At 43.4% G+C, this 26,929-nt stretch overlaps 1 protein-coding gene across 8 annotated transcripts in view; it reads right to left on the minus strand.

Moving 5' to 3' along the window:
• The window catches only part of RALGAPB (Ral GTPase activating protein non-catalytic subunit beta), a 76,513-nt gene that overhangs the window by 15,979 nt on the left and 33,605 nt on the right, over positions 1 to 26,929 (minus strand). For 2 of the 8 annotated variants that reach the window (XM_073683740.1, XM_073683737.1), the window contains 10 exons: positions 21,794 to 22,010; positions 14,567 to 14,768; positions 13,484 to 13,651; positions 12,158 to 12,272; positions 11,910 to 12,054; positions 11,149 to 11,213; positions 8,590 to 8,716; positions 4,203 to 4,238; positions 3,038 to 3,159; positions 1,222 to 1,404 (listed from right to left, as the gene is read on the minus strand). In XM_073683740.1, the coding sequence (XP_073539841.1) occupies positions 1,222 to 1,404; positions 3,038 to 3,159; positions 4,203 to 4,238; positions 8,590 to 8,716; positions 11,149 to 11,213; positions 11,910 to 12,054; positions 12,158 to 12,272; positions 13,484 to 13,651; positions 14,567 to 14,768; positions 21,794 to 22,010 (1,380 nt within the window). Of the gene's footprint in view, positions 1 to 1,221; positions 1,405 to 3,037; positions 3,172 to 4,202; positions 4,239 to 8,589; positions 8,717 to 11,148; positions 11,214 to 11,909; positions 12,055 to 12,157; positions 12,273 to 13,483; positions 13,652 to 14,566; positions 14,769 to 20,189; positions 20,226 to 21,793; positions 22,011 to 26,929 lie in introns of all 8 variants that reach the window. The other 6 variants (XM_073683742.1, XM_073683739.1, XM_073683735.1 and 3 more) reach the window with 5 other exon arrangements.

The following is a 26,929-nucleotide window of genomic DNA, read 5'->3' on the forward strand; positions in this document are numbered from 1 at the left end:
AATTCTATGGTTTTATCTAAGTGGTCTTAAAAGTACAACCTCAGATGACAAATTACACTTTTATTATTAACCAAAAAAATAAAAACTAAGCCCAAATGCTGAAGCAGTGTGTGGAAAATTAAGTAAACCCCATGAATCAATAACTTGTAGAACCACCTTGACTTCATCAGTCTCTCACATTGTCCAGGAGATATTACGGTCTACTCTTCTTTGCAGTGTTGCTTAAGTTCACTGAGTCTTGTGGACTTTCTAATTTTAAAGACCTTCTACGCTACGAACTAGAATTTTAAAAAATGATGTCCCGATTTGTAAAACCATAGAGTTCAAAATGGTGTACATAGTTTCTCATGACTGTATATGTACTTTTTTTTTTGGAAGAAACACAGTGTTTGCAAATAAGCAGCTTAGTTAATACTTGCAGTGTAAAAGAACCTAAAGATAATTGTAAACGAGAGTGATTAGGCTCATTTCACGATTATCTTCCAGTGTATAAACAGACAGCCGATCACCCAATGAACGAGGAAAACGCTCATTCATCAGGTGAAATGATCTTTTATGCAGAACAAAATATATTTCCTTGTGATGCATCATCTTGTGTAAACAGGACTCGCGCTGGCGAAAGCTATAACAGCTTAAGTGCACTGAGTGATCGAGTATAGATCGCTCAGCGCACATCGCTTACTTTGGTCTTCCTGTGTAAACAGGCATTCAAACTACGGCTGATCGGTAAAAGTTACTGGAGGTCATATGCTGCTGGTAGGTCTGTGTAAACAGGCATTCAAACTACGGCTGATCGGTAAAAGTTACTGGTGGTCATATGCTGATGGTAGGTCTGTGTAAACAGGCATTCAAACTACGGCTGATCGGTAAAAGTTACTGGCGGTCACATCATGCTGCTGGTAGGTCTGTGTAAACGCACCCTTAGTAATAGACAGTAGTGTACACTGGATAGAAGATAAAAGCGGAGACAATAAAATCTAAATAACAGGTAATGTGGGAGTGGGGAGAGCTATATACAGGACTTGACTGTACAGTAGTCGGCACAGCTGATCAGAGCAGGACTGTGGTTTGTCTGAGATTAGAAAGAAGGATAGTTTTAAAGGAAATGAGCTGCAATACCAAACACAACCCATGGACTAGAGGGGCACACATCCAAATTTATAGTCTCAGACAACCCTTTAATGAAAAGTAGAAGATCTGTGCTAGAATCGGTCAGGTCACCTTTTCATTTAACATATCGGGATGCTCGGTGAGCCAGACGCACAGGCACTGAAATGCGGCAACGATCATAGAGTGCAGGTCTCTGGAGTGATGTGGAGCAGGACGGGAGCACTGGTACACGATGTAGGTACACACAGAGCTCACAGCTCTCTTCCTGTCAGCAGAATCAATGCTGACCTTTACCTGGAAAAAAAAAGAGGATAACATGAGCATGTATGAGTAACTAATGGCACTAATTGTAGCTTAGGGTTCTAGGAGATCTGCATTTTAATGGCATCAGATTGGTGGCCCACGCCACATACAACCCCAGGTCACCGAGTGGCATGCCCATCACATATAAACCACTCTGCAGATTCTTATTGGAATGGAAATCTAGAGATTGCGGTTGTGCCTTCCTTTAGTTTGTGAACAGCCAGGTCAGTGATGGGGATCTGATCCTTCAACAATGGGCCCCATGTACAAAACTAATGCTGGTGATAGCCAAACACATATCAACTTTGTGTTTAAATGCAGGTCTGATATGGGGCTGAGATAACGTGCAATGAGCAAAACCTCCAGGTCTTCTCTTCTTAGGTTTGATACATGAGGCTCAATAACTAGCCCTGCAGGTCTCAAACTATCAGGAATATTTACCACTGACTCATTGTCAATTTATTCATACAATTCACAGCCCAGCTTCGCGTGTGCGCTCTCCTGCACGGCTTTCATACAGAATGCCGCAAGCCCGCGCGATGCTGGGCTGTGACTTGCAGTGAATATCTGCCCACAGCCCAGTCACTCAAGGAGACTGGGTCCCGCTTCGGTGCTGCCGGGTCAGCTTCCAATTCCAGAAGTTTAAGTGACATCACCGGACATCAAAGGCAGCTGCAGCCGGGGGGGGGGGGGGGGGGGTCACGTGATGAGGATGAGCGGACAGTGATAGCGCCACTCACAGACACATTTAAAACGCAAGGTATTTGAAGAAAGCCTTATTTCCAAGGTTTAAATCAATCTGCCCACTGCACATTGTAGTGGACAACCTCTTTAAAGAAGAGAAAGTCTCCTATAATTTTTTATTTTGGGAAATAAAAAGGGTTTACAAAAAAAATATATGCCTGGAAAACCGTGATCTCCTTCAAGTCTTTAGGCCAAGGGCTTACATACCAGTAAGCAAATCAGTGCACTTGTCTAATTATGTAAACCATAGCCCATTTCCTATAAGTAGTTCTGGCAGACCGATTATATTCTCACATGGTCAAAAGTATAACAATAGTGGATTGCTTATGACGACAAATGTCCCTCTGCTCACTAGAAGCCATCATAGTAAGGCCTGTTTCACAAATCAGAGTTTGGCGGTCTAAGATACATGGACTAGCTATGGGTCTCCTGCCTCAAGGGTATACAGATGCATCTTCCCCATGATTGTGGAGCCTACTTAGACTAAGGGACCCTTTTAAACATGTAGGAAGCCTTTGCAGGTGTTTTTTGTTAATTATTCTAATTTACTGAGATAATGACTTGTGTTTTCATTGGCTGTAAGCCATAATCAACATTAACAGAAATAATCATTTGAAATAGATCACTCTGTTTGCAATGACTATATAATATATGAGTTTCACTTTTTGTATTGAACTGAAATAAATTAACTTTTTGATGATATTCTAATTTAGTGAGATACACCTGTACCGGAGGCTGCAGAGATTGGCTTAAGAGACCCACGGCCAATCCGAGCAAAGTAGTCCTGGTACGGACTGCAGAACATGGATGTGTGAAACTGGCATAAGAAGACCATAAACCTAAGGAGACCATAAAACGAGAAGAAAATGTAACTACTGACCTTAGCGAGACCAGACAGCAGCTCCAGGGCCGCTAACGAGATGCTCATGTCTGGCCTCCACTGTGAGTTGAGTCTCTGAGTCACCAAGTGGATGCTGCGCATGAGCAGGCCGGCAGCTGTATCTGTATGAAGAGCTAGGATGTAACCGCAGAACCAATGCAAAGCAGGGGAGGGAAAACAACCGCTCGTTAGTAACGGGAAGCGGACAGCCCAGGAGCAGGGCACAGCCACAGGGCACAAAGACATGTAAAACATAGCTCCACTCCCTTATGATCATTACGCGGCACACATACAGGTGTTAATAAAATTCAGTCCACAATAAATGGACATATTAATTCACAGCAGATTCACAAGAACCACATGTAAATGTGGGTCTCACCGAAACTGAAGGGTCTGCACTCAAGTGAGTGAGGCTGATGGCAGTCCCCAGCACAACAGCCAGGCTGGCTTATAGGAAGAGAGGCTACAGGATCAAAATAAAGTTATATTCTCCCTGTAGCCTCTCGCTTCCGGCCATCGGGACGGTGCAGGGGGTGTTAGAGTCACCACTCCCTATACAGTGAGCATTCCCTCTGCACGGTGACAAAGCCTACGTTGCACACACTGCACGCAAACACTGCAGAGCGGACTGTCAGTCTCCAAGCAGGAGAGTGATGACAGTGCACTCACTGTATAGAGAGCAGTTATTGTAACCGCTCTCTGCACCGCTCCGATGACTGGAAGGAAGTGGCTGCAGGGAGAACAACATGTTATCTTCTCCCTCACTTCACCTCCAGTAATTCAGCCAGGCATGATTTAAAAGTCAATTACCTGCAGCCCCGTTTTTCTTTTGCTCCCTTTAACTGTTTTCCTTCCTACTAAGCCTATTAATAAACCAATTTATTATGTGCAAATATATATAGCAGACATCCTTCATGCTCAATGCTCATGTAATAACAATATAATAATCATCAGCATCAACCTTTAGAGCCCTTTAATCTACTGTGAATTAACATTAGCACGTTCAATGATGGATATCCATGCAGCATACATTTTGATAACATACAGGAAAAGTAGGGATTACACAGTGTTGTACATTGTCGGCCCGTGATTGTTAGTTGTGGATTTTTATCTGAGAAGTATTGTGCAGATTTGAGTGTAATGAAGAGAGAATTAAATGATTTACAATTAAGATAGCTGGCTGGATGGGTACCTGGATATCCTATGGTAAAAACAGTAAAGAGAACCAAGGTTATTTAATCCCCTCAGTGACACCAATGTAACTAATGACTGATAATCGTCGTGTAAAGCAATTATATAGTAAGGATCAGGCGTCGTGAGACAGGGGAATGTCAAACTGGGCATCTAGAAGGTGCAGACGAGTCCTAATCCAAGTACACCAGGATCTGCCCAGAGGGACGATTCATGGTAAATTAGGGAGAGGATGCCTGCACAACCTTTATAGCCAATGTCCTCCTGATCTGACAATGGATGTGACAAGAAGTCACTGCACGCCGGGCAGAATAGCAGCCTACACACATCTGATGCCCACAAGTATCATACATGGCTCCTGGTCTAATTAATAGGACTTTGTAGAATATTCGCTGGACATCCCATGGTTGTCTCAGTCTCTCCACATCCATGTCAGATAGCTGCACAAACCTTTAAGGCTACTTCCCCACGATGAGTTTTTGATGTTGCAGATTTTTGCCATTTATTAGGTAAATTAGGTTGCTTGTGTTTTTTTTTTTTTTACATGCGTTTTTGTCTTTTGTTGGTATGTCATGTTATAAATAAAGCTGCTTTGTTTTTGACACATCCTGGTATTTGTCTTTGATAAAACTTTATCGATACATTCGTGTGTGGATTACATGTGTTTTGATGGCTTTTCTGCTGCGGATATGCACTAAAAATGCATATGCATTTTTTACTTGTGGATTTAACACATTTAATGCAAGTTTATGGGAAAATCGGCACATAAAACTCAGTACCCACAAGAGAAATTGACATATTGATTTGAAACATGCACCACAGGTCAATTTACACAGTGTAAATAAGAAGCACAGTGAGATTTCTAAAAATCCCATTTTGATATAGGGAAAATATATATCTTTGTACCGTGTTAGCGTGTAGATAGAAAAATATTTAGCTTTGAGAGTCCTCAGTGGTTGATACCTTTTAATGGCTAACTGAAAAGATGGTAACAAATTGCAAGCTTTCGAGACTACGCAGGTCTCTTGATCAGGCTAATATACCACAAAATCTGAAGAGTCACATATTTATACACAATAAGACACACAAAAAATGCAATAGGTAATAGGTAAGACAGGTGATGGAAAGCAAAGTTATTATGGAAGAGATAAACCGTTCTGGCTGTAAATATTTTAGCAGTTAATAGATGAGGAGTGTGAAGGTTTTATTGTCCTGTGACTAGGTCCAGTGTTATGATAGCCTCACAAGTCTGAGGGGCACATTCCTTAGTTGATGTAGAATGGCATAAATCCATGCGACACATTCATTCCTGCTCTGAAAGTGTTAAAGGTCATCATCCGTTTATATTCTAAGATTCTTCTTTCTCTTTGAGATTTGAAGTTACCTTTTAATACCAGTAATTTCATGTCTTTTATGCTGTGATCAGGGGAACAAAAATGCTTGGCTACAGGTAGATCTATTCTTTTTTCTTTTATTGTGTGGAAATAATGGTTCATCCTTGTTCTAAGTTTTTGCCCTGTCTCCCCTACATAAAGACCCCCAGCTGGACATTTGGTACATATAATTAAGTACACTACGTTAGATGTGATACATACATACTTAGATATATAATTATTTTGAATTTCATAACATATCTACAGGAAACTGGTACAGCGATGTAAAGTAAAATGGCTCCACAGTACGCAAATCTTTTCATGGCCAAGCTTGAAAGTGACTTTTTGTCCTAATGTCCCATCAGGCCTCTGGCCTACTATCGTTTCATTGACGATATTTTAATCATCTGGACGGGGTCTGAGCAACAGCTGAAGACGTTCCATGAACACTTTAATCGATTTCATCCCATCATCAACCTAACACTCAACTACTCCTGTACTGAAATTAACTTTTTGGACACCATCATCAAGCTACAGAACAATGAAATAGAGACATGCTTGTACCGGAAACCAATCGACCGTCCTACATACCTTAAATGGGACAGTTTCCATCCAAAACACATAAAAAACTCTATTGTTTACAGCCAAGCCATCAGATACAATCAGATATGTTCCAACCCTATGGATAGAGACAAACACCTTGATGGCCTCAGAAAGACCTTTTTTAAACAGGGCTACCATCCAAGAACAATTGAGAACCAGATTACAAGAGCCACCAGAATATCAAGGAATCATCTCCTACATTACAAAACCAAAGAAGAAAACAACCGGATGCCTCTAGTAGTCACCTACAATCCAAATCTGGAGGCGCTAAGGAGAGCTGCACGGAAACTACAACCCTTACTACAAAAGGATGCCCGATTACAATCCATATTTCCAGACCCCCCACTTCTGTGTTTCAGGCAGCCCCCAAATCTAAGAAGCATCATTGTCATCAGTTCCCCGTCATCTCCTCCAGCTACAGGTACCTTTCCTTGCAACCAGAAAAAATGAAAAACCTGTCCGTTTATAATGACCACAGACAAGATAAAGATCCCCAATTCACATCAGGACTATAAAATCCCAGGTACTTTCAGCTGTATCACATCTAAAGTAGTGTACTTAATTATATGTACCAAATGTCCAGCTGGGGGTCTTTATGTAGGGGAGACAGGGCAAAAACTTAGAACAAGGACGAACAATCATCGCCACACAATAAAAGAAAAAAGAATAGATCTACCTGTAGCCAAGCATTTTTGTTCCCCTGATCACAGCATAAAAGACAAGAAATTACTGGTATTAAAAGGTAACTTCAAATCTCAAAGACAAAGAAGAATCTCAGAATATAAACTGATGGTGCCCTTTAACACTTTCAGAGCAGGAATTAATGTGTCGCATGGATTTGTCATTCTACATCAACTAAGGAATGTGCTCCTCAGACTCTCAGACCTGTGAGGCCATCACAACACTGGACCTAGTCACAGGACAATAAAACCTTCATACTCCTTATCTATTAACTGCTAAAATATTTATAGCCAGAACTGTTTATCTCTTCCATAATAACTCTGCTTTCCATCACCTGTCTTACCTATTGCATTTTTTGTGTGTCTTATTGTGTATAAATGTGACTTCAGATTTTGTGGTATATTAGCCTGATCAAGAGACCAGAATAGTCTCAAAAGCTTGCAATTTGTTACCATCTTTTCAGTTAGCCATTAAAAGGTATCAACCACTGAGGACTCTCAAATCTAAAAATCCCATCCACTTTGGTGGAACTGTAAGACGCTGCGTTTTTGAAGCAGAGAAAAGACAGCATCAAAAAGTCACCAAAAACTCATTGTGGGCACACAGCCTAAGGGTCCAAGCTTTGATACCCCCCGCTACCCAACCAAAACAGCATGACTCGTGCATGAGGATGAGCGTCAATTTCAGCTATATGGACAAGAAAAATAAAAAGGCTTATAGCTCTGATTTTGTTTCTTCAGTCCAATGTTGGGAAACCCATTTATACAGTCCATATATATTGGGTTAATGTTAGGGTCATCCATAAAGGAGTTGGCCGGCCTCCCTAGTGTCCTTCATTGAGAAGCATCAATAAAACAAGGGTCAGACATGTTGGATTTCAACATGCCTAATCATACCCAAGTTTCTGGCAGTGTCTTTCCAGTGAAATAATATCGGGAGATCACGGAGATTGTATGACAGCCATCATAGATGATAGATAAAGAAGACTTCTGCCAAGCTGCACCTCTCACTCATGTATGGTCATTCTGGTAGTAAATGGCTGCAGGTTGCAGCACCTAAAACTTTGGAGGAGTGGGCAAGGATCCCACATACTCATTTGGCATGTATATGGCTATCCTCTCGATGCTTGATTTGTTGTCTACAATATCATACATTAACTTACAAAAGGCGCCTCCCTGTGGTCAAAAAACTTAATTTTTCTAAACATTCATTTAACTTGGAGCCAAGAATCCATTTATATACAGGACGTCAAACAAAGCAAACACAGCACATGACGATGCACACATGACAATTTTTGGAAATAAATGCATAAGATCATGCAAAATGCAAGTTTCCCACAATGACTTGTGATTTTAAGTGCATCAGGTAACTACAATAATGAATGTAAGAAAAGGGGAGACATGGCACTTTATGGGGGGCTACAGGAGATCAGAAAAACATGGCTTTCTTCCACAAGCAGCACCACATCCACGAGTCCATAGGCAGCAGTAAATGAATACCCCACGTAACCCATGCACATGAGTTTGGAGAAGCAAGCAGCCATGTTTTTACAATCCTGTACAACCCTTTAAACCACTCAATCAATATAAAGAGCAACCTAACTTTTGTTATACATTTTAAAATAAATAAAAATCTTCCAAAATGCAAGTCATGCGATTTATTATCTATGGAACGTGTGCAGCAGTACGGAATGACTGTTCTTACCATAGTCCCGCAGCAGTGCCTGGGCTGGCCTATCACTGTCCGGGGTAGTGGGCTCAGTGCTGCCTCCGCTGGCGGTGCTGATGCCACTGTTTGTTCGGCTATGACTTTTCATCACATTATTCTCAATCTGTATCACACAGTTACATACACATAACTGCACTGAATTAAATGAATATGTCTATATATAAAATTATACACTGCGCATACGAATGTACAGGAGCTTTGATCACATCCCATAGTAGCATAACCTATGGGCACTCCAGATTTCTCACATACTCCTAACACAGTCTGGTTATTTCTAGCAAACTCTTACCAAAGAAGTATAAAATGTAAGAGATCGGGAAATTTAGTTGTGTGCTCCATGGGGGAGAGGGACAGATAGGAGTAAATGTAAGTGATGATCTGTGTCCAGTACTATGGACCATGCAGGTGCTATATACAGTCATGGCTGAAAGTGTTGTTCCAGAAAATGGGAGTATTTCTCCCAGAAAATTATTGCAATTACACGTTTTGCCATACACATGTTTATTTCCTTTTTGTGTTTTGTCACAACACAAAAAGAGAAGAAAAAAAGCAAATTGGACATAATTTCACACAAAACCCCAAAAATGTTGGCACCCTCAACTTAATATTTGGTTGCACACCCTTTGGTATAAATAACTGCAATCAATCGCTTCCTATAACCATCAACAAGCTTCTTACACCTCTCAACTGGAATTTTGGACCACTCTTCTTTTGCAAACTGCCCCCGGTCTCATACTTGAAGAGTGATTTCTCCCAACAGCAATTTTAAGATCTCTCCACATGTGTTCAAAGGGATTTAGATCTGGACTCATAGCTGGACAATTCAGAACTCTCCAGAGCTTTGTTTCCATCCATTTCTGGGTGCTTTTTGAAATATGTTTGGGGTCATTGTCCTGCTGGAAGACCCATGACCTTGGACGCAAACCCAGTTTTCTGACACTGGGCACTACATTGCAACCCAAAATCCTTTCGTAATCTTCAGATTTCATGATGCATCAAATGCACCCAGTGCCAAAGGCAGCAAAACAACCCAAAAACATCTTTGAAACTCCACCATAATTGACTAAGTACGGTGTTCTTTGCTTTGTAGGCCTCAATTAGTTTTCTGTAAACTGTGCAATGATGTGCTTTACCAATAAGCTCTATATTGGTCTTATTGTCCACAAGATGCTTTCCCAGAAGGATTTTAGCTTACTCACGTACATTTTGGCAAACTGCAGTCTAGCTTCTTTATGTCTCTGTGTCAGCAGTGGGGTCCTCCTGGGTCTCCTGCCGTAGCATTTCATTTCATTCAAATGTCGATGGATAGTTCGCGCTGACACTGATGCACCCCGAGCCTGCAAGACAGCTTGAATTTCTTTGGCACTTGATTAAGGCTGCTTAGCCACCATCTGGACCATCATTGCATTGCAATCTTTCATCCATTTGTCTCTCCCATCTAAGTCCAGGGAGATTAGCTACAGTGCCATGGGTTGTAAACTTCTTGATTATGTTGTGCACAGTGGACAAAGTAACATCAAGGTCTCTGGAGATGGACTTGTAACCTTGAGATTGTTGATATTTTTCACCAATTTTGGTTCTCAAGTCCTCAGACAGTTCTCTTCTTCTCTTTCTGTTCTCCATACTTAGGCTATGTGCCCACGATGCAGAATTGAAGCAGAACATTTCCGCATCGTTTCTGCATGTCCTTGGCAGTAAAAACGCTTGTGGATCTTACATGTGTTTTTTAAGCATTTTGCAGCGTTTTTACATGCGGATTTGACTTACTGTTTCAAATGCATTGAGTAGTCAAATCCGCATGCGGAAACGCACAAATAATGGACATGCTGCGGATTTTTCCGCACAGAAAATCCACTGCGGAAAATTCTGCAGCATGTGCACTGAACATGCGGATTTTCATTGGGGACAATGGGGCACGTATTACCAAGCATTTTTAAAGCGTTTCCGCTGTGGAAATTGCGCATCAAAAACGCTTAGAAAACGCATAGTGGGCACGCAGCCTTAGTGTGGCACACACAGACACATAATGCAAAGATTGAGTTAACTTCCCCCCTTTATACCTTGTTTCAGGTGTAATTTTCATATTACCCACACCTCTTACTAGCCATAGGTGAGTTTGAAGGAGCATCACATGATTGAAACAAAGTTGTTAACCTGCAATTTTGGAAAGGTACCAACAATTTATTCTGACCCATTTTTGGGGTTTTGTGTGAAATGTCTAATTTGGCATTTTTTCCCTGTTTTTTTGCGTTGATCTAATACACATAAAAGGAAATAAACATGTGTAATTGCAATAATTTTCTGGGAGAAATACTTCATTTTCTGGAACAATTTTAAGGGTGCCAATACTTTCAGCGATGACTGTAAGCATTAGGAAATAAACAAGATATAATCTAGTTTTGATCATACATTATTAATAGCAGAAGAGCACTGCATCACTGCATTGAGGATGGTGACAACAATATCACACCTACATGTTTTATCTGTAACACAATGTATCTAAAAAGTGCCATGACATAGCCAAAGTAACCTTACCGTCTCCACCTGGTTTCCCGTAGCTTCCAGAAAGGCAGAGTCTTGGACAATGTTCAGCATCGCACCTAAAACATAAATTCCACCTTCATACATAGTACATTTTGTCGCCTTGACATTTACCTTTCCGTACACGGTATGGGAAATAATCCATACAAAGCCGAAACTAGATACTGGTATTAAATGGAGTGCACATCAGGGGCATCAGATCACGGTAACATCTCACCAACATTTATGGGGAAGGGACACTGGCAACCAGCACAGATTATAGCCAACTAATAGGGAGGATTTATTTCTGAATACAGTGAAAGATATGGGACTGTGGCCAAACTCCACACCAACTCTTTCTAACATCTGTGCTTGAGAAGTGGCCAAAGCATCAAAAAGGGGTTCCCACATTGCAAAAATCACAGGACAATGCATTGTTTTGCTGCAAGTGTCAAAAATGCTTCCGCCTTGATCGGAGAACATCGAGGTAAAAGTGCATAGTTTTTACAGCAGCTCGGAACACTGCAAAATTGCATTGACAAAGCATCACTTGCCGGTAACCTAACGGAAGGGCTTTATACTGCCCAAATTTAAGTCCAGAAGCCAAGGAACAAGGAGCGCCATGGGAGCAAGAAAAGAGTTTAGAGGGCTGCAAGATGTATGTTTTTAATGAACAGATTTACAGGATACGGAGGAAAAGGAGAGATAGGAACACCCTTTAAATAAATTTGACTATCTGTTTCTTAACCTAACAAACATTTCCAGGAAATCTCTACCTAGGATCATCTGAGTGTTGTTGGGATCAGTCTCAGTCTGTAGCGCCCCAATCAGAATATTCACAAGCCTCAGTTTCAATGACAGGAAGGTAACAGGTTTGTCACTGCCAGTGTCATCGTTGCTGAACTTTCCTTCCAACAAGACCTGCAGATGGAAGACAAATCGTTACAGTATCAGGAGGAGTAGACACCGGAATAAAGCAGGAAACAAGCCAGCACTAAAGCCTGCATTGCTGCAGGCACGTTACCTCCGACTTCACAATCCCAAAATGGTGCGGCAATGGCAGTAGTGACAACAGGATGTGGATGCTGGACCGTCTCAGCTCGGTGGGATTTACATAGCTCTTGAACTTTGACAGCTCCCTACAATAAAAGAAAATAGTCACAAGGCATACAACAGAGAAATGTCTGACAACTGCCTGATTTGGCCACTAGCGGGAGTAGCTGGTATTGTCTGCACTACAAATCAGACCTTCGTGTGGGGTCTGCTGGACAAAATCATCTGCTTGATAATGACCTGACCAACAGAGAGATGGCTGCCCTGCCCCTGTGCGTTTTAAAGATGTTCTGTACCATTGAAGGGACCCTTTAAAGGAAAAACTCTGTTTACACAGCCTTTCTGGCTGAAAAATGCATTGTTAATAAAAAGAAAAAAAAACTCTCAGAAAACATCTTTTTTAAATGTGATTTTTGACAGTGGAGGTGGCGATTTGTACAGCTTCAACTGATTCACTTCGGTGCATTTTTTTGAAGCAGAAATGAAGAATGTTGACTTTTCGGTGCACTATAGATGTTCTCCCCATTGAAATAAATAAGAAGCTTATTGAAAAAGTATTTGAAGTGCTTTTTCATTTGGATTTTGGGGTACAATCTGCTTTAAAAGCTACATAGCGGTGATTTTTGGAATAGCCCTTTAATCATTAAAGTTTATGTCCTTGATTTAGACAAAAAGGGCCAACAGGAGAAACTGCAATATAAGAAAATAAGCATTATATAGCTGTTTAAACCACATCTGCTGCCCCCCACAGCTTTTTGTTTACTTGCCTGCATCAATGACAACTTGCTGATTTACCGCCGCAGCCAGTCACTAGCCTCAACAGTGTGAGTATGGCTAGTGATCGACTGCAGGGTTCACCTGGCTAAAGGGGACTGCATTGCCGCAGACAAGTAATGGTAGGCTGGCAGGGAGCACAGACCTGCAGCACTGGAGCGGAGGTGGGTTAAACAGGTAAGTAATGCTTCTTACATTTTTTTGCATCCCTCCTAATGGTTTTTTTCCTGACTCATTGACAACCCCTTTAAATGGTGAAGAAGAAATGACTCCATGTGAAGAAGCTGCTGGCAGTTTTACCTTGGCGATGTATTCACCTTATCTTTGCCTTAAGAAATTTGCAGACTGAAAACACTTTGGGAGAGTGCAGCAGAAGTTTCCATATTGTTTTGCAGCCATTACAAGTCGATAACAGACAAGTTACCCTGTATTGCACATCAGAAAATGGGACCTGGATACACTGACATACATTTTATGGGGGACATTATCAGCCCCTTCTCGACTTCAGGTAATGAACACAAACCTGTCTGGTAAAATTATTTCCAGCGCAGAAATGAAATATGGAACCACCACGTTGATCCCTTTCAGGTCACAGCAGAACAGGGGAGGAGAGTTTAGGATTATGCTGGCCAGAACTGGATGGCAGATAAAATCTCCAATCTGCAAACCTTGGACGAGCACCATGTAAAACCTAAGAGAAAAAAAGTAAATGAGATGAAAACCTGGGGCTGGGAACCAAAGTCTCCATTCATAGCAGGAATCGCAAAGGATGCTATGTCAATCTGTACGGGGGTTTAACAGCGACATGAAACAGAAATGCTAAAATCTGTAGTAGATTGAAAAAGCTCGATTAAATACCAATACCTTTCCTTCAAACTCTGCATTGTCATTCTTCCCGAAAATTAATTTGGTAACAGGGTGTCACCACTAGCTTTGCCAATGGGACATGTACCTACACAATGACAGTCACCGCTATTGACAAGGGAAACAAACACTCAATTTCCAATTCATTCTTACATTTACTGGAGGTATAACAGAGGAATGGAATAATCTAAAAGATAACATACAGCAGCCTATTTTTATAGAGTATTTAATAAAACATGTCAAGAGCTTCCCATTTAAAAAATAAATAAATTCTGCTCCTTCCACCTATGAGATTGGCTGATCTGTACTGTATGTATAGTACAAGGTAACAAAATCACCAAACTCTGAGGCTGTGGTCTCCATGGGTGTTCTCACTATCACAACTTATTGCTTATGCCCAGAATAGGTGAGGTGTTTGATCGCCAAGAATCCCACAGTCAGAACTCCCATCAAACAAGAGGACAGGGGTCTCGCGTCCTCCATTTGGATAGAGCAGGGGACAAGCCATGCTTTGGCACTGATGGAGATAGAGAGCTGTACTTGACTATCCTCATCAGTCCCATGGGCTTTGAATGGAGGGGCACCTCACTTGTGCAATCATGCAGATAGGTGGTATGTTTTTATTCTGGGAACATACAAGTAGAAGTCCAAAAATTGACAGATTGTTCCACCCATGAAGCCATCAGCCGCTTTCCACTATTACATAGGGGAGAGGGGCGACAGTCCTTGATACACACATTACCTGGAAAGATAGGCCGATAAGATCTCCTCCCCAGTCTTCTTGCTGCAGAAGATCCTACATAAGGTGCCGCACGCTTCTGCCCGTCCGGCCTCATAGTTTTCAGGGAATTCATTTGCATCAAACACTGTGCTCGAAGACATAGTGTCTGTGGACAACTGGGAACCTTTGCGCCGTAACTCCACAGTGGCCTGGGTAGCTATTGCTGTAGACAATGAGGAGAGAGGGTTTGATGACCTGTTACTATACACAATTCACGCTCAGGCTCATGGGAACTAAGGACACAAAGATTTTACAGAACGACACAAAGCCGCTAGGATAGCACTATACTCCTGACTAGTATAAGCCAACAGACCAACCATATATAGCCACATACAGAACGCATGTGCCCAAACAACAAGACAGGGATCTAAGTATATAGCATGTAACCCAGGTGGCACATTGTCTACATAGACCGACATTCCTGGCAAAAGTGATGAGGACCCCAGCTCCATAAGACCCCCTGGACCTGGGTCTGCAGTGCTTGGATGTAGGAGGCCATCTGACCTCATGATGTGTGTAATTTTGATGCTTTTTTAAGTTAATTGTGGGACCCCCTATTTGTTGACAAGCCACATTTCTAGCCTGTAGTGGGTCCTGTGCCCATAGAGTACATATTCCAGGCTTTAAGAAGTTCAAGGCTGAAAGAAGTATGACATATGGGGTGGAAGCAATGCATGAAGCAAACCACGTTGTGTGTAAGCCACCGATGTACATGGCATCAGTAACGAAGCAGGGTCACAATTTTAGCACATGCCAAAAAAAATCCTGGGACCACCATTAAGAAGCCCATGACGTGATTTGGCCAGAAGTGCAGTGTTGGCATAGTGGGTAAATTGCAAAGTTGCTTCTTTTTACAGGTGACTGGGCAGGATATATCTAGGCCCTTTAAAGGGAATGTGTCAGCAGGTTTCTGCTCTGTAATCTGAGGACAGCATGATGTAAAAAACCGAATTCAGGGATGTGTCACTAATCAGGCTGTGTGCTGTTTACCTACAATGAAGGTTTTATCACCAGGACATTATCATTGCCAGGACTAGGTCTCACAAGCCCGTTTGTCTGGCCACACCCCCTCCTGTGATAAGCAGCTCACTGTCTATGGACTTTGAACATTGAGAGCCTGGTGTGGGGAAGAGAGCTCTCTCATGTCTGTTGCATTCTACATCTAAAAACTTTGATTGTATCACAACTGCTGCAGCCAGTAAACTAAGAGGTACAGTACAGACCAAAAGTTTGGACACACCTTCTCATTTAAAGATTTTTCTGTATTTTCATGACTATGAAAAATTGTACATTCACACTGAAGGCATCAAAACTATGAATTAACACATGTGGAATTATATACTTAACAAAAAAGTGTGAAACAACTGAAAATATGTCTTATATTCTAGGTTCTTCAAAGTAGCCACCTTTTGCTTTGATGACTGTTTTGCACACTCTTGGCATTCTCTTGATGAGCTTCAAGAGGTAGTCACCGGAAATGGTTTTCACTTCACAGGTGTGCCCTGTCAGGTTTAATAAGTGGGATTTCTTGCCTTATAAATGGGGTTGGGATCATCAGTTGTGTTGTGCAGAAGTCAGGTGGATACACAGCTGATAGTCCTACTGAATAGACTGTTAGAATTTGTATTATGGCAAGAAAAATGCAGCTAAGTAAAGAAAAACGAGTGACCATCATTACTTTAAGAAATGAAGGTCAGTCAGTCTGAAAAATTGAGCAAACTTTGAAAGAGTACCCAAGTGCAGCTGCAAAAATCATCAAGCGCTACAAAGAAACTGGCTCACATGAGGACCACCCTAGAAAAGGAAGACCAAGAGTCACCTCTGCTTCTGAGGATAAGTTTATCCGAGTCACCAGCCTCAGAAATCGCAGGTTAACAGCAGCTCAGATTAGAGACCAGGTCAATGCCACACAGAGTTCTAGCAGCAGACACATCTCTTTAACAACTGTTAAGAGGAGACTTTGTGCAGCAGGCCTTCATGGTAAAATAGCTGCTAGGAAACCACTGCTAAAGGACAGGCAACAAGCAGAAGAGACTTGTTTGGGCTAAAGAACACAAGGAATGGACATTAGACCAGTGGAAATCTGTGCTTTGGTCTAATGAGTCCAAATTTGAGATCTTTGCTTCCAACCACCATGTCTTTGTGCGACGCAGAAAAGGTGAACGGATGGACTCTACATGCCTGGTTCCCACCGTGAAGCATGGAGGAGGAGGTGTGATGGTGTGGAGGTGCTTTGCTGGTGACACTGCTGGGGATTTATTCAAAATTGAACGCATACTGAACCAGCAGCATGCTATTCCATCCGGTTTGCGTTTAGTTGGACCATCATTTATTTTTCTTCAGGACAATGACCCCAAACACACCTCCAGGCTGTGTAAGGGCTATTTGACCAAGAAGGAGAGTGATGGGGTGCTACGCCAGAGAACCTGGTCTCCACAGTCACCAGACCTGAAAGCAATAGAGATGGTTTGGGGTGAGCTGGACCGCAGAGTGAAGGCAAAAGGGCCAACAAGTGCTAAGCATCTCTGGGAACTCCTTCAAGATTGTTGGAAGACCATTTCCGGTGACTACCTCTTGAAGCTCATCAAGAGAATGCCAAGAGTGTGCAAAGCAGTCATCAAAGCAAAAGATGGCTACTTTGAAGAACCTAGAATATAAGACATATTTTCAGTTGTTTCACACTTTTTTGTCAAGTATATAATTCCACATGTGTTATTTCATAGTTTTGATGCCTTCAGTGTGAATGTACAATTTTCAAAGTCATGAAAATCCAGAAAAATCTTCAAATGAGAAGGTGTGTCCAAACTTTTGGTCTGTACTGTATATCATTGGAATCAGGGTCTCTTTTCCTATATTATGCTGCTCTCAGATGAGGTAACAAAAATCTGGTGACAGATTCCCTTTAAATGTACTGAGAGTCGGGTAGTATTACAAATAGAAGGCTGGTTGTGGCTTGTTCCAGCAAGAAGGAAGTTCATGTTAAATGAAGTTAATAAAAAGTTGTCCACAGCACCAAGAGAAAAGAAATGCCCGGTGGATGTCAAGCCCTTACATTACAGAAAAGGGGGCTGGAGGTGCAGTTCGATTTATGCACATATTTGAGGCAAATGTAAAGTTATTGCCAAAAGGTGTTCGACTGACACAAATTGCAGATGAAGCCCATCAGACTGTTTGGAAAATATGTAAGAATGATTGTCTGGAGAAGAAGAGGTGAGCACTACCATAAGCCCTGTCGTGCCTACTGAAAAGCATCCTGAGACCATTCATGTGCAATGTTGCTTTGTATCCCACAGTGTGGACCCTCTCACAATTTTGCCTAAAAACACCGCCATGAATAAACAACGTATCTAATGATCCTCCAACTTCGCTCGCCACTCCAGAAGCAATTTGTTGATGAACAATGCTTATCCAGGATGATGGAGCACAATGCATCAAGGCAAAAGTCATAACTAAGTGGCTCAGTGAACAAAATATTGAAATTTTGGGTCCATTGCTAAGAACAGCCCCAGAACGCAATCCCATTTAGAACCTGGGGTCAATCCTCAAAAAGCTGGTGGAGAAATAAAAACATCTAAACGGAGATAAATCTCATCACTAATAAGACTAGAATGGGCTGCTGTCAATCAGGATTTGACCCGGAATTGAGTGGCAGTTCCCTCGGCCATCTCTGGCAGACCAATAAAGTAGCATATGTATTGCCGCTCCTTTCAAATTAGGGCTCGCTCACACTGGCGTATAATACGGCTGAGTGCTAGGCGATGTTTCACTGCATATCACTCGGCCCAAATGTTATACCATGGGGGAAGTGCAGATCTACAATTTTTTTTCTCATACCGATTCAGAATAAGAAAAGAATCGCAACATGCGGCGTGTGGCTCCGATATTCGGATCACGCGCTCCCATACAAGTCTATGGGAGAATGTAACACATAGGACTGGTTAAGATGTGCATATATAACAGAAAATCCACACATGGTGAGTCTTCAGTTAAAACCGGTATTAATGGGGTATCTTGTAATGTTATGGCATTTTACTAGGATAGGAGTCTGTTTATTTGGTGGTCCTGTGGGGTGCCAGAATCACTTCTTATTTAGAACAGATTCTTCTCCAGCCAATTTCCAAATAGAAAACACCCCCTATATAAATCTAACAAGATCCATTTCCAATCTTTGTGAGAGAACGTCCACACAGGAAGCATCTGATGGGGACATTCTGCAATGATTAAGGACATGAATCCGAAACACGTTTGCCTGGAATTTTAATATTTTAGTGGTGGTCATGTTTTTTTTTGTTTCCTTTTGAAAATTATTTTATATAATACAATTCTGGATGTTTATGGAAGACCCTGATGTTTAATATTGCTCTCTCACCCTAGACCGCCCAAATCGGTGTAGTCATGATGATCCTGATAGATGGAGATTTGGCTTTTGAGATGCCAGAAGGATTAACGACAGCTCTGAATTCATAGAGGGGGTCTCAAGTAAAATAACTCTTACTACAATGTCCATTTGCCCAGACGGCATATTGACTAGGATTGCCCTAATAGGAAATATATGAAAATTATATAAAATTTAAGTAGTTAATGGGTTTTCCCAAAAATTGAGAGTTAGGCTCGATTCGTAGAATAGGAAACATCATGCCCATTGCTGGGGGGGGTGGTCAATCACCACCTCCAGGCCGGTCTGAAAGGAGCAGGGGTGCAGATGTTTGCCCTCTGCTACATTCATTATCTATGGGATTACCAGAAGTAGCAGAGCAGTGTACTCCACTTTCTCCGAAAGTCCCACAGACAATGAATGGAGTGGCGGTTGAGCAAGGGCACCTCTCCTCAATTTCGACTGAGCTCGGTCAGCTCCTTGGAAATCAACAAGTTATCCCCGATCCTTCCCAAACCTTGTGATTTTTGGGAAAAAAACCTTAGCTAAAGGCGATCATTTAAGAATTTACTTTATGGAAGGATTGTCCTAGGGGGCAGAAGAAATAGAATCACTATTAAGATAACTTTATATACAAAACTGAAATTAAGCAGGGCTTTTTCTGAACATTCCCCTATAATTAGAGCAGGTCATGCAGGTTATAATTTAACAGAGGACATGCTTCCTGGGACCATGAAGAAATCTTTATGCATTTTTTTCCCATGAGCCTCTGCTGCTTTTGATGCAAGTTACACCAACAAACTACACTGAAAATATCTAATGAAAAAGAGAAAAAAAAATCTACATGCACAAATATCAAAAACAGTACATTCAGAAAGAATAAACCAAAAGGAATGCGAAATGAAAACCTCGGTTAGTGCAAATCCTCGACTTAATGGAGATGAACGAAATGGGGAAGATTGAAAAACAGATTCCTCTGTACTAACAATCGTTCCCATTTAGGCGGACAGGACGGAGGGAATGACACATTTCTCCCCACAGTGCAACATAGAAGATGAGGAAAACCAAAAAAGAAGGGGAAAAATGAAGAGAAATGAAAAGCAACAAGACCACAAGTATGTTAGGAAGAAACGGAGGGAATGCGAGCCGTTATGAGGAAACTGAAGTCAGATGATTGCAATTGAGGAGAAGCTACAGATTCCTACTTACAAGATTTATAAGAAAGGAGAATTTGGATAAAAGATGCTGCAAGATAACAGAAATAAAATGGAAAGAAATCAAAGGACAGAAGTAGTTACAAGAAAGTACTTTAAAATATGGCAAAAAGTTCAATAAAAAAAAAAAAAAAAATTGTATTTTTTTTGTCTAAAAAGAAAAAAAAAGGGGGGGGTAGGAAAATCAGATGAGGGGTTTGTGTAACAGTGAGGTGTGAGTGTGGAAAACATTGTGTACAACAATGGGGAAATAATTACAGAACGGATGATGGTGTGTCACTTATAGGGTAGAACTGATCCAATGAAATGAATCGCACCCGGCCCAGCTATATCTACACACTTAGAAGGCCTCGCCCCCTCTGTTATATCAGTTATCTACCCCTCCTACAGTCTTAGGCCTCGGGATCGGCATTTATACGTTAGGTGGTTTGTATAGATAAAGAGGTGTGGCGTTTTTTCCTCTTTTACATAAATATGCTTATATTGTGGATTATTACTACATTGAGTTGTGATGGGAGGTATTCTGTATTGCTGAGAAGCTCACAGGGGTGCGGTTGGCATGAAGATGGGCCCAGAAAAGTCTAAGAGCTGGTCCGCTGCTAACCGCATTAACAAGACATCTGCACTCGGACCCCCTCCAATCAAAACATGTGAAAATCAAGAGTCTTTTGAAAGTGTAGATACTATTTAAAGTTTCTACAATCTCAATAAAGGCATTTAAAGGAGGTGTACAAGGATTAAATAAGTTATGCAGTATGCATAAGATAGGGGATAATTTACTGATTGTTGTGGATCAGGCCGCTGGGATCTTCATCAATCCAGAGAATGGGATTCTACAGAGACCCATCTGAATGAAGTGGGGGTCTACCATGCACACCTCAGCTACCTCCACTGTCTTTGGGATACTGCCTATCTACATCCATAAGTCCCACAGACAAAAGTAGTAGAGCTGCTCCACTCCACCTATACTCCCCATTCAGCATTCAGACGGGGGTCCGCAGAGTCGCTTTTTCAGGATCGGTGCAAGTCCTAGCAGTCAGACCCTATCCCACGACACATAAAATTTTAAGTATAAAGTTTTTGGCAAGGAATTTAGGGCACCATGTCAAAAAAAAAAATAAAAAACAAACTCTGCCTGGGATAACAATACATTGAAAACCGAATCAGTCCTGATGGTTGGCCTGTTAAACTTTATGGTGGGTCTGTCACGTTATATATGGCATATTTTCACCAATGGTCTGCCCAACGTCATAAAAATATGTAGCCATTTTTCATATATATATATATATATATATATATATATATATATATATATAATTGTCGGCTGCCTTTGCACACATAGTGAGGCCGTATCCCTGAGAAGACAGATTGTGTGAGGCCTTGTGAGAAATAAACCTTCCCTTTAAACTGTGGTGCATGGATATAGCCGAGAAAGGTTAAATAGGATTCATTTCATTTCTGCAAGTATGAATAAATTCATTGATGCATCTTCAGCCCACCCATCCCACACCTGCCCATCAAGCCAAGTTTAATCTTGCAGGTAGGAATAATGGAAATTCTCAGGTGAAATAAAGTGGCGAGAACGGTCAGAGCACTTACCCGTCATACTGCTGTCACGGTTAACTCCATTCTGCAGCTTGCAGTGGACAAGGGCAGCATCAAACAGCCATGACCCAAACAGATTCAAGATGCTGTTGACTTTGGGTCTTGTGGGGGCTGGTAATGGACGAGGCTCAGAGTTCGTTTGGTTTGGACTGGACAGTGGGGAGGTGGAAGACGCTTGCTGCTGAACTTTTGTGCTGTGTGTGGTGTTCACCTGGAGCAGAAACAATGAAAAGTTAGTCAAATTCTATGAACAAATGTAGTCTCCACAAAGATGGACACACATCATCATCTAATAAACATGCAAATCGTATGTCAGCGATGTGGTAGTTAGAGCTGCTAAACGTGCACCAACTCCGACTATGTTATTAACCCCTTCCCGACCCGTGTCACACCGTTTGTGACATGGAAAACAGTTCGTTCCCGACCCATGTCACAGCGTCTGTGACATGGAGGGAAAGAGCTCCTGCAGCGCCTGCGAGCGGGGTCACTCAGGTGTCACAGTTGCTGATGCAACTAGACAACTTGAAGTTGACCCCAGGGGGGGTGGATTAACCCCCCCGTGCCTGGGACCCCTCCGATTGGTAGTTTCATTTTCACTTTTAGTGAAACTGCCAATCGGAATGAATGAAACATTTCACCAATGAAAATTGGTGAAATATTTCAATCTGGGCATAGCCTGATGCTTACAGCATCAGCCATTGGCTGGGGGGAGTGTCACCTCTGTCCCCCCCCCCCCCCCAGATCTGATTGGGGCTAGTGTCCATGTGACGCTAGCCCTCCAATCAGATGTGGAGGAGGAAATTTAAATGGCTAACCAAATTCCTCAGCTTCTATCCTGTCCGTGGATACTGAGGAGATTGGTTAGCCGCCGCCGACGTCGACCCCAGACCCGCCAGAGACCCGCCAGCAACCCCCGCCAGAGACCCTCGCCGCCAGCGACCCCCGCTTCCTGCGATCCGCTGCCGCCCGCGATCCCCTGCCGCCGGTAATTGTTTCTCCCCTTGTCTCACTCCAGCCCCCACTTAGCCCCCGACCCCCCCCCTCCATCCCCTACCACCCCCCACCCCAGCCCAATTTCCTACCGCGTCTTCATCCACCGGCTGCTGCTCTCCTTCTGACAGCCGGTGGTCTCCTGCGCCTGTGATCACAACACCATCCCCCAGTCCCAGGGATCACAACACCATCCCCCAGTCCCAGGGATCTCACCCCCCCCAGTCCCAGGGATCTCCCCCCCCCCCCCAGTGATCACCAGCCCCCCCCGCCATCCGAGTGATCACCCCCCCTGCTGCCTGCCGGCTCCTACCCCCCTTTCTGCCCAGTGATCACTGCTGGCTCTTCCATCTCCTCAACCTCCTCCTGCGCCCCGTACGCCTGAGCGCGCCCCCTCCTGAGCTCCGTACGCCTGAGCGCGCCCCCTCCTGCGCCCCGTACGCCTGAGCGCGCCCCCTCCTGCGCCCCGTACGCCTGAGCGCGCCCCCTCCTGCGCCCCGTACGCCTGAGCGTGCCCCCTCCTGCGCCCCGTGCGCCTGACTGCGCCCCCTCCTGCGCCCCGTACGCCTGAGCGCGCCCCCTCCTGCGCCCCGTGCGCCTGAGCGCGCCCCCTCCTGCGCCCCGTGCGCCCCCCCTCCTGCGCCCCGTGCGCCTGAGCGCGCCCCCTCCTGCGCCCCGTGCGCCCCCTCCTGCGCCTGACTGCGCCCCCTCCTGCGCCTGACTGCGCCCCCTCCTGCGCCTGTCTGCGCCCCCTCCTGTGCCCTGTGCGCCTGACCGTGCCCCCTCCTGCGCCCCGTGCGCCTGACTGCCCCCACACGTGATTTACACCAAGCACTCACACATACACACGTACACTCATACTAATAATAAAGTTTAGATTTTTTTTTTCCCCACAGCACACAAAATGTCCCGCCCTAGGGCGTACTCAGCTGAGGAGGCATATTCATTTATTGCCTCCAAAGCTGATAGTGAGGGAGAGGACCCCACGTTCCTCTATTCCTCTCATTCTTCCTCCTCCAGTGACACCGAGCCGGCACCAAGACGACGTCAGAGGTCAAGGCATCGTCCGGAGGCCGTGGAAGAAGACCCACAGCCATCTGTAAGTAACCCTCAACCTGGTGCTAGTCACACCCAACCTAGCACCAGTGCCCCGGTGTGGACCCCCGTCCCTGAAAATTACGCTCCGCGGATTCCTGATTTCCTTCCCCAATCAGGAATCCAGTTTGAGACCGCAAACCTCAGGGAAATAGTATTTTTCAAAGTCTATTTCTCTGAGGCCATTGTCAGTCTCATGGTGGAGCAGACTAACATTTACGCCCAACAATTTTTGTCTGCAAACCCAAATTCAATGTTTTCTACTTGGAGTCCCGTTGACTCAGTAGAAATGTTAAAATATTGGGGACTGGTACTTCACATGGGGATTGTGAAGAAACCAGAAATCCGTCAATACTGGAGTACCGATATTTTATATCAAACTCCAGTGTTCGGAATGGTGATGACCCGCAAAAGATTTGAAGTCATTCACAAATTTTTACATTTCAGGGATAACACGGACAGCCTTCCCCGCGATGACCCGAATTTTGACAGACTGTTCAAAATTCGTCCGGTCATAGAACACTTCAGCAAGAAGTTTGCTGAAGTGTACGTTCCCCAAAGGGAAATTTCTGTGGATGAATCCCTCATCCACTTCAAAGGGAGGCTTCAATTCCGACAATACCTGCCCAGTAAGAGGGCCAGGTACGGAATAAAGCTCTACAAGCTGTGCGAGAGTGCCTCAGGGTACACTCACAGCTTTAGAGTTTACGAAGGAAAGGATTCGAGGATTCAGCCCCCAGAATGTCCACCTGCTCTGAAGGTAAGTGGGAAAATAGTGTGGGATTTGATCCGCCCACTGCTTGATAAAGGTTACCATCTATACGTTGATAACTTTTATACAAGCATTCCCCTATTTCAGTCCCTCTCTGCCAGAGCTACCGCCGCTTGCGGTACTGTGCGCAGAACCCAGAGGGGTCTCCCTTTGACGCTAATTGAGCAGGTTTTCCCAAAGGGTGAGAGCCGAGCTCAATGTAGCGGCAACATGGTTGTGGTGAAGTACAAAAACAAAAGGGACGTCTTTTTCTTGACCACAATCCATGGTCCCGGCACCACGGCCACCAACGTTAGAGGTACCCCAGCACCGGTCCGCAAACCGGACTGTGCCCTGGGGTACAACAAGCACATGGGGGGAGTTGATCTTTCTGATCAAGTCCTCCAGCCCTACAGTGCGATGAGGAAGGCGAAAGTCTGGTATAAAAAACTGTCCGTGCACATCGTTCAAATGGCACTGTATAACGCATACGTGCTGTCACGATGTGCAGGCCAGACCACCAACACCTTCCTCAACTTCCAGGAGGCGGTGATAAAGGCCCTGATTTTTAGAAGCGAAGAAGAAGCGGGCCCCAGCACCCCTGGAACTCGAGTCTCCCGTGTGGTACCAGGGCAACATTTTCCTGGTGAGGTCACGGTAAGAAAAAGGTGCCGGGTCTGCCATAAAAGGGGGATAAGAAAGGTCACCCGTTTCCAATGTGAAAAGTGTCCTGATAAACCGGGACTGTGTTTGAATGAATGTTTCAAAATTCATCACATGTCCCCGGACTAAACACATCCTGACCTTCCCCACAGAACTCACCCACACTAGCATGACATACAAAACATCACGCACACACACAACAACCTCACGTACACTACAACACACACCAACCTATGTCAGGTTGGTGTGTGTGTTGTAGTGTATGTGAGGTTGTTTGTGTGTGTGTGTGGTGTATACACCACACCACACCACACACCAAACTCACATACACTACATCTAGATAAGTTCCCTGGGGGGTCTAGTTTCCAAAATAGGGTCACTTGTGGGGGAGCTTCAATGTTTACACACAGGGGCTCTCCAAACGCAACATGGTTCCAATTTGTTAGCGGACACCATGTCGTGTTTGGACAGCCCCTGTGTGCCGAAACATTGGAGCTCCCCCACAAGTCACCCCATTTTGGAAACTAGAACCCCCAAGGCACCTATCTAGATGCATAGTGAGCACTTGGAACCCCCAAGTGCTTCACAAATTGATTCGTAAAAATGAAAAAGTATTTTTTTTCCACTTTTTCATTTTTACGAATCAATTTGTGAAGCACCTGGGGGTTCCAACTGCTCACTATGCATCTAGATAGGTGCCTTGGGGGGTCTAGTTTCCTAAATGGGGACACTTATGGGGGAGCTCCAATGTTTACACACACAGGGGCTCTCCAAACGCAACATGGTTCCAATTTGTTAGCGGACACCATGTCGTGTTTGGACAGCCCCTGTGTGCCGAAACATTGGAGCTCCCCCACAAGTGACCCCATTTTGGAAACTAGACCCCCCAGGTGCTTCACAAATTAATCCGTAAAAATTAAAAATACTTTTTTTTTTACAAAAAATTTCTTTTAGCCTATTTTTTTTTAATTTTCACATAGGTAACAGGATAAAATGCATCCTAAAATTTGTTGGGCAATTTCTCCTGAGTACACCGATACCTCATATGTGGTCATAAACCACTGTTTGGGCGCATGGCAGGGCTCAGAAGGGAAGGAGCGCAATTTGACTTTTGGAGCGAATTTTCCAATCAAAAAGTGAAATGGCGCTCCTTCCCTTCTGAGCCCTGTCGTGTGCCCAAACAGTGGTTTATGACCACATATGAGGTATTGGTTTACTCAGGAGAAAATGCCCAACAAATTTTAGGATGCAATTTACCCTGTTACCCATGTGAAAATTAAAAAATTTAGGCTAGAAAAAAAATTTTGTTAGAAAAATTAAAATGTTCATTTTTTTCTTCCATGTTGCTTTAGTTCCTGTGATGCACCTGAAGGGTTAATAATCTTCATGAATGTAGTTTTGAGTAGTTTGAGGGGTGCAGTTTTTGGAATGGTGTCACTTTTGGGTGTTTTCTGTCATGTACACCACTCAAAGGGACTTCAAATGTGATGTGGTCACTAAAATAAATGGCTTTGCAAATTTTGCTGGAAAAAAGAAAATTTGCTGATGAACTTTGAACCCTTCTAACTTCCTACCAAAAATTTTTTTTTTTCCAAAATTGTGCTGATGTAAAGTAGACATGTGGGAAATGT

The sequence above is a fragment of the Phyllobates terribilis genome, unplaced genomic scaffold, assembly GCF_046119375.1.
Source record: "Phyllobates terribilis strain yellow unplaced genomic scaffold, ASM4611937v1 Scaffold_5__5_contigs__length_657084704, whole genome shotgun sequence".
In the NCBI taxonomy this organism is placed as follows: domain Eukaryota; kingdom Metazoa; phylum Chordata; class Amphibia; order Anura; family Dendrobatidae; genus Phyllobates; species Phyllobates terribilis.